Below are 8,002 nucleotides of genomic sequence, written 5' to 3' on the forward strand. Positions count from 1 at the left end.
GTACCTAAGGCCTGGAGCATATTGTCTCAGCCTCAGAGACTAAAAGCAACAACGAAGTCAGGTTCATGGGCTTTAAGAGTCTAAGCTGTCTTTTCCTCTCTTCTTGGAAAAATGAGTGTTATAAAAAAGAAGGCAAAAGGGGGTTACTATAGACAGTGTCCTTTTCTGTCCATTTCCATAGACAATGTCAGTAAGAAGTCTACCATAGACTCCTGTAGGTTGGTGCTTTTCATGGTGCGGTCCTTGCCTCCATTTGGATCAGATTCAGCTGGGAATGCTGTAGGAAGCTTCCTGGAATTATTCTTTGACCTACCTAATCAATGTCTTTTGGGTTATAAGAAATTTTAAGAAAAGAAATCCTGTATATTTTTGTTAGGTTGTTGTTACCAAAAGTGAAAAGAACTGAACTTCTACCTTCCTGGTCAACAGGTAGCCCTATGTTTTCAGATCTCTCTTAGTTTTGTGGCATTTAACCTCACCCCCAGGTTAAGGACCCCTCCCAATCCTAGTCCTTCCCCCACCAACATTCCAAGGCCAAGTGTTTGTAGGGGCAGGAAGGCAACAAGGATTGTGAGGAAAGGCCTCTGAAAGAGACAAGGGCTTCCCTGGTGGCTCAGTGGGTAGAGCAACTGCCTCCAATGCGGGAGACCCGGGTTCGATCCCTGGGTTGGGAAGATCCCCTGGAGAAAGAAATGGCAACCCACTCCAGTACTCTTGCCTGGAAAATCCCATGGACTGAGAAGCCTGGTAGGCTACAGTCCGTGGGGTCGCAAAGAGTTGGACACGACTGAGCGACTTCACTTCTTCACTTCAGTGGCTCTGAAGAACGACTATATCTGCTGTCTTGGGAAATCCCAAGACAGCCACCTAAGACCTAGCTCACACCTTCCAGCCTCATCCTGACAGTAGCTGGGCCTGCTGAACCCGGCATCAGAAGAGTATTTCCTTTATTGGATCACTTAACTCTTCAGTGGGGCTTCCCTGGTGGCTCAGATGCTAAGGAACCTGCCTGCAATGTGGGAGACCCAGGTTCGATCCCGGGATCAGAACCATACCCTGGAGGAGGGCACGGCAACCCACTCTAGGGTTCTTGCCTGGTGAATTCCATGCATAGACGAGCCGGGTGGACTACAGTTCGTGGGGTCGCAAGGAGTTGGACAGGACTGAACGACTAACACTTTTAACAGAATTGTTAAAGCTAAAAACAAAACCAAAAGCTTGTATTGGAGAGCACTTGTTTGTCATGTCTTTGGAGGAATTTTCTGGTTTCCCTGGAGAGCAGCGTGAACTTGCCTCATGGGCCTGACTTCCTGCAGACTAGACACCCAGATAGTCTTCTATTTCTCTCTTGGTTTTGGAAGCGGGACTGAAACAGGAAATGCGAGCGGCCTCAAATCTTGGTATCACCGTGCTTAGTTCTGTCTTTCTGAAGGCGCTGAAAGAAAGGGAATCATAGATTTGCGTCTGGGCCTTGGGTTGTGAGAGACAGTGGCCGCGCTCTTTCCAATCAGAGCTTGAACTCTACGAACTGTAACAGCACCCGTATATCCACTGACTAGAGGATGTTTTAAGCATAAGGGAGCGCCTGAAGAACTGTATTTTTGATTAGAAAAGGGAAACGCATCTTCCCCTGCAAGCCCGGGCCGGGCAGTCGCGGAGCGCGTCTGCGAGGCCCTCGGCGCGGCGCCGCTTCACCGCTTCGGGTGCCCCAGTCCCCGGCCCGGCTCTTCGCGGACGACCCCGCAGCTCGCCCGCCGCCGCCGCCCCCCAGCTTCCCCTCCCCTTGGCATTGCTTGGCTTTCCCTTCCCGCGGCCTCTTTTCTCGCCCGGCCGGTTGCCGGGAGGTGCAGTGGGCAGTGGCGGCTCCCGCTGCGAAGCTGGGGGAGGAGAGGGGCCCGGGCCTGGCGCGGGAGGCGGCGAGAGACGCTCGCTTCTGTGAGTTCTGCCGGCGGGGGGCCGAGGAAGGCTGTGGACGCGGAGGAGGCCGGGGTGGAGGAGGCCGGGGAGGGGTGATGATGGTGTTAAATGTGGCCGCGCTGCTCCCCGGGGAGCTGCCTGAAAGGAGAGTGCGCTCACCAGCTGACAGCGCGTGCTCCGCTCCAGACGCTCGGCACCGCGGCCAGGAGCCTCTGCCAGCCCCTCTATTGTCAGCCGTTCTCTAATTAAGAAACACTCACATTACGGCAAACCACCCCCACGCTTCTTGGTTCCTGTCCTTTTCTTTATCTCCCCCCAGACTTTTCTCCTCCCCTGACTCTCCCCTGCGTCCCAGGATTTAACCCATTCTCCGCTCCGTTGGCCTTTTCTGGTTCGTGGCCTAGCAGAAGAGGAGGGACCTCCGTGGTCTGCGATTCTCTCGGGGATTCTGTTCCGCCTGGGGTGAGGGTGGCTGGTGAGAGCAATGTCAAAAAAAAAAAAAAAAAAAAAGAGGAAAAACTTCACCTTTATTATAGCTACCCTACCTCCCATCTCTCACCCCTTCACCCAACACCAACTGCAATCGGTTCAACTATGAGAGGTCGTGTTTAACTCTCACCAGGACTTGCTGATTTTTCCAGATGGCAGTTGACAAATCTAGATTGCCATTGCCAAATGGGTTTGCTGCTTTTCGTTTCCATCTCCAAGTGGGCTCTGGAACTGCCAAGAGGAAGTTGATCATGTCTTTCTTGAACTTTCAAATGAACAGAGGAGAGAAGTAATTATAAGATATCCTTTTAATGAAAGATCGCTTATTTGGTTCAGGTTTAAATCTCTAAAATCAATAGAAAGGCCTAAGGAAAGCATTGCTCCTGCTTTAGTTAAGATTAAGGACATTACCCCACATTTTTTCTGGTCAGGCTGGACCCCTAGTTAGCAAAGTACCGTGGAGTCGTGTTTAAACTTGCCGGTTGCCAAAAAGAAACTTCTTCAGCTTTCTGTGAAATCAAATAAGTTTCACAAAGTGTGGTGAGCCTAAGTACTCCACAAATAAAAGTGGTGGTGGTGGGGTGGAAGACAGAACGTAAGATAAAATACAAAGTAAGCTGTTTAAAGCATATAAAACTCTAGAAAGCACGGGCAGCGTCGCAAAAGACTAACCCGATTTATCTATCTTCATTTCTTTAAGAAATGCTGCCTCTTTGTTTGTTTGGGTGATATTAAGCATGTCTAACTTGCACACATAGTTGATTCCTTTGCTAGTATCTTGGATACTTGGATCTGACTTTGGAAGGTAGAAGCTAATTGCTAATAATGGAGAGAAAGGAACCAGTCAGCATGGCAGGAGTGGTCTGGCATATGGGGAATGAGCACTCAGAAATACTCAATATTCAAGTTTCCAAAATATTAATGAGATTATAGCAACCTGCAGCTATATGTTACAGCTTGTTAATGGAGTGTAAGAGAGCGAGCTGCCAAACGTTTGTTATGCAAACTCCATAGCAGAACCTTAAAATGGAAATGTGATTGGACATCTCTTTCAACGAAATGCCAGCGTTAAAAGAAAGAAATAGAATGAAGGAAAGAACAGAGGTTGAAGTCCTCGTTTTAACTTTGAGCACTTAATTTATTGCAAAGTAATTTGGCTTTTTTATGCATCTCTTGATGGGTCCAAAGAATTCATCCTCACTTTTCAATCAGTGTGATATAGAGTTTCCAATCTGATATTCTTGAGAGAAGAAATGGAAAGTTGACTCCACTGAATGAAGCTGGCATTTTCTCCACTTCATATATAATGCCACTAACATTTAAAAAGTATAAATATCTGACTATCATTGTGGTACAAGGGGCAGTAGGTGGGGATCCCTGAACATTTACATAGCTGTAGTGCCTATCCATCTATTTTCTCAGAGAAAGTCTGTGGGCACATTGACATAGTGGATGGGAGTTGAAAGCTCCAGTTCTGAATATTGACATTATCTAGCTATGTAATTTTGGGACAAGTCAGGGACAGTAGTTTCCTCATTTATAAACGATGTGGAGGAAGATGTTCCTGGTGTCATTTCCATTGAAATTTCTAGGAGTCTATAAGAAGAAAAGAAATAACTTTTAAGAGTCTTTTAACTCTGGTTAACACAAAAGAAGCATAAATAGCTATGGAAAATGAAATACAGACTGTTTTCTTTGAGAAAAAACCCCGCAGCTTTATTTTTTCTTGGTCTTGTCCTTCCCCTACTGATTCATAACGGATAAAACAATTCTAGGTCCTCTTCTCTCTCCATCCACACCTGCGTGCAAACAAACCAAGCCAAATAACTATAAAAACAGGTGTATATTCATCCTGCAAGTTTGCCGGCTGTCTATGCCTGTTGAGTCTGCTGATTGAGAACGAAATGGAAATGTGTTAGAAGCAATCGCTTGATTTATTCAACAGTCCGAAAATTCCTGATGTTTATCAGGGAGTACAGCAAACTCATTGGGTGCAAAAGGTTATTGAAGGGTCAGTTGCATTGTTTCTGCCTCTGGAAACTGTCACGAGCCACCACTTTCTCTGAGAGCTGGCGAGTCTTTGGCTTCCCTTGGTCGTTAGCTTCAGGCAAAAGCCATGGATCCCTAGGTGGTCAGTTAATGGTTTGTTCCTCGATTCCCTACTCAAGACCAGAACTTCGTTCCCTCGCCCGCATTCCTTTTTCTGCAAACCCAGTTTGTGGTGCTCTGCTTTTTTCAAGGTGCTGGCAGGAAGAAGAGAATTCAGGAGCAATTAAACTAACCTTTTCTCACTTTTCCCCTTCCTCCAGCCCGCTTCCCTGTTGTCACAATTTATCTCAATGTAGACACAAAATACAAAGGATTTGGCTTAAAATCAACCTCTCCAATCCAGCGGAGTTTAGCCAGTGGAAATTCACCCAGTCTTTAATAAATAGTTTTACTCTCGACATTTGCCAAGAACATTTTAAAAAGTCTGCTTTCTACACACATACTTCCTATTAGCTTTTTCTAAATCTATGATCCTGAGACCCAGGATATATTTTTTCCTGAGAATGGTGAGATGAGAGTGTGAGTGCACTGTTTCTGCCACTGACTAAAAAATGTAGTTAAACATTTTCAACATAGGCATTAATTTAGAAGGACAAGATTAAAGTAAATATCATCTTCACTGGAAGAAGTAGAATAGTTTGGAAACAAAAAAGTGTAGCACAACCATTTCCTAGGATGACTGCAGGTTTCTATTTTTTGAATCAATGGGCCCCAATACCCCTTTCCTGTCAAGTTCTTTGCCATTGTTCTCTTTTCCTCTCAGTGGCTTCCCCACTCCCCCCCAGCCTGCCCCCACCCCCCACAAAGAAGAGAGAATGAGAGAGCAGGAGGGAGGAAGGAGAGAAAGCTTGTGTTGTGTATTTGAACTTCGGGGCAGAGGGGAAAGCTTTCAACTTGGCTAAAGTTTTTAAGAAGTGAAATAGCTGATCCTCGTAAAGTTCACTACTGGCTAGATCCTAGGAGACCTCAGACTCCTTGCAGAGGTTTTTGGGATGGGAATAAGGAGCACGGAAATATCCTGGGAAGATTCTAGAGGCAAAATTGTATTGAAAATTTGGGAAAGGTTTTATCTCACCATTTAATTATTGACCCAATCGCTTTTCTATATTGGATTTTTGGTACTACTTGATGCTACAAGGTTTATAACGGAATTTTTCTTCAAAACTCGTGGTTCACATAAACGTGCATTTAATAGAAGACAGTTCAAACATTCAAGGTCATTTTAAACTGTTTTTATGCTTATATTAGAATGAAATAAGTGACAAGTAAAAGTTATTTTCACATTTATTTTTATCATTTTGCAAAAGGAATACATAAAACCATGGCAGTTGGCTTTGCTAAATTAAAATAAAATGATCTCGAGTAGAAAAACGTAAAAAAATGAATCAAGATAAGTAGAAATGGTAGCAAACACTCAATAATAAATACGTCTTCTGATATTAAAGCAAAATAAAATTGACCAAATGCTTTTGACACTACTGGATGTAGGTTATTTATTTTTAAAAAACAAACATTTGTAAAGAGCATAAGGATCATAAGTGGCCGTATTTAAAAAAACAAAAACAAAACTGGTCTGCAATTGGCAGTTGAGTTTGTCCCAGAGCCGCAGTAGTGGCGGCTGATAAAGTGCGTGCGCCAAGTTTCCGAAAAGACGCCAAGGTTCTCGAGGTCCGATATATATACTGGGTATGCTTATGCAATATATAAACCTCAAAGTTCATTGTTTTCCAACAATTCCATAGTCAAAACTTATTCACCTTGGAAGCATTAACTTTGCGTTTCACAATGAATTTTGGGAGACAACTTCGGAATACTCACTCTGCCACACGCGAGTGCGCGCAACACACAAGGATGGATGCCCAGGGCATAAAATAAATTAAACACAAACCAGCGACAGAGAAGTAGATTCGATGTTTTAGCAGCGTATTGGCAGCAGAGAACTAGAATAATGTTGCTATGTATGAGTACATATAATTAAACCTTATCTATCTACAGGAGGAGCAGAATGTGGGAGAACAGAACACAACTTTTAACAGCAAGCATTCACCGAACAATATGGACGATAGCAAGTTTGGGACAGCGGCGGCTTTTGCAAACCGTCAAATGTAGCTGCCATCTGAAGCCAAGTCGTTGCTAAACAACGACCATCACTTAGCAAAAATTAAAAGGGTGCGGGGATTTTTTACCGCGGGGCTCTCCGCGCACTGGAAAAGAGTGATTTTGTTTCTGTCTCAGTTTTCCAGGTTTTGGACACCTTCCTAACTTGCCTCATCCGAGTCACTGTAATGGGAATGGGGGGAAAACTCCCCGTCGCTTCTGTGGGATCGGGGGGAAGTTTTGCTACTTTCCTCCTGCACTGGCTGCAGGATGCCCCCAGGCAGCGAAGGCGACAAGTTCTTTTGCGCCATCATCGCCGTCAGGGCGCTGTCCTCGAAAGTCGAGAAGTGCAGAGCTTCCAGCTGCACCGAGTAACCGCCAGCGGAGGCCGGGGCCGAAAAGCGAGTCCGGCAGCTGCCGGGAGGGGTCGGTCGCTGAGCCCCTCCCGAGGCTGGCGGCGTCCCCGCTGCAGTCGCGGTGCCCGCGCCTGCTTCGTAGGGGGCGGCGGCGCGAAGGTGGTGGTGGTCGCTCTTGCAAGATGCTGGTGGCGGCGGCGGCTGGTCTCCGCTGCTGGGGGTTTGAAGCAGCTCGGACAAGGCGTTGATGTAGATCTGGGCCATCTGCAGGGTCTCGTACTTGGACAGCTTCTTGTCGTTATTGAAGGACGGGATAACATTGCGAAGCTGGTCGAAGGCGTGATTCAGCCCGTGCATCCTGCGTCGCTCCCTGGCGTTGGCCGCCAGCCGCCTTTGCTTCTGCACCCCGTTCACCTGTTTGCTGGAAGGGGCGCGCTGGCGGCTGCAGCCCAGCTCGTCTACCACCACCCCGCCTTTCAGCTTGCACAGCTGTTCCCGCACTTTTACCGGTCCCGGGCTCTTGCTGATGCCACTGCCGCCGCTCCTTCTCACCAGCTCCCCTCGGGCGTCCGCCTCGTCCCGGGGCGCGGCGGCCTCGGAGGCACCCAGCTCTGGGGAATGGAGCAAGTACTGGGCGGCGCGTGCCGTGCAGATGCCCTGCAAAGTGGGAGCCAGCCAGGCGCGTGGGTCGGTGCTGTCCAGGAGGGACAGCTCCGCCGGGTAGACCGGATGCTCTCTCGCCTGCAGGGTCGCAGGAGGCTGGGGTGGCGGCGGCTGCGGGAGGTGGTGCGGCTGGGGATGACGATGGTGGTCCCCCAACTCCTTCCCCTCAGCCCACTCTTCTGCATGCAGCAGGCGGGACATTGCACTGTAGAGGCTCGGAGGCTCAGGGTCGGAGGAGGCACTGGCAAACAAGCTCAACCAAAAATCCCTTCCCGGGTCTCTACTCTAATGTCTTAGTTTTTTTGTTTTTTTCCTCCTCGACCCTCCCCCACCCACTCGGAGATCACACACCAGGTCGCGTGCAACCAAGCTTCTCTGGTTGCTGAAGGCGCTGCGCCCCTTTAAAAAGCGGCACGCGCCAGTGTGTCTCC

The 8,002-nt window shown here is 47.7% G+C and overlaps 1 protein-coding gene and 1 non-coding gene across 2 annotated transcripts; one reads left to right on the forward strand and one right to left on the reverse strand.

Annotated features, from left to right (window-relative positions):
• The first annotated feature begins 602 nt into the window (after positions 1-602).
• TRNAW-CCA (transfer RNA tryptophan (anticodon CCA)) lies at positions 603-674 on the forward strand. Its single transcript has one exon. It is a non-coding gene; the product is annotated as a tRNA-Trp (tRNA).
• Positions 675-6,713: 6,039 nt separating this feature from the next.
• Positions 6,714-7,772, reverse strand: ATOH1 (atonal bHLH transcription factor 1). Its single transcript, XM_052642389.1, has one exon. The coding sequence runs from the start codon at positions 7,770-7,772 to the stop codon at positions 6,714-6,716; it is 1,059 nt and encodes a 352-aa protein (XP_052498349.1).
• Positions 7,773-8,002: the final 230 nt, after the last annotated feature.

Source organism: Budorcas taxicolor, chromosome 6 (assembly GCF_023091745.1).
Source record: "Budorcas taxicolor isolate Tak-1 chromosome 6, Takin1.1, whole genome shotgun sequence".
Taxonomy (NCBI): Eukaryota; Metazoa; Chordata; class Mammalia; order Artiodactyla; family Bovidae; genus Budorcas; species Budorcas taxicolor.

Excerpts from the sequence above, each read along its gene's own strand:
- ATOH1 (XM_052642389.1), bottom strand. The coding sequence starts at position 7,772 with ATGTCCCGCCTGCTGCATGCAGAAGAGTGGGCTGAGGGGAAGGAGTTG.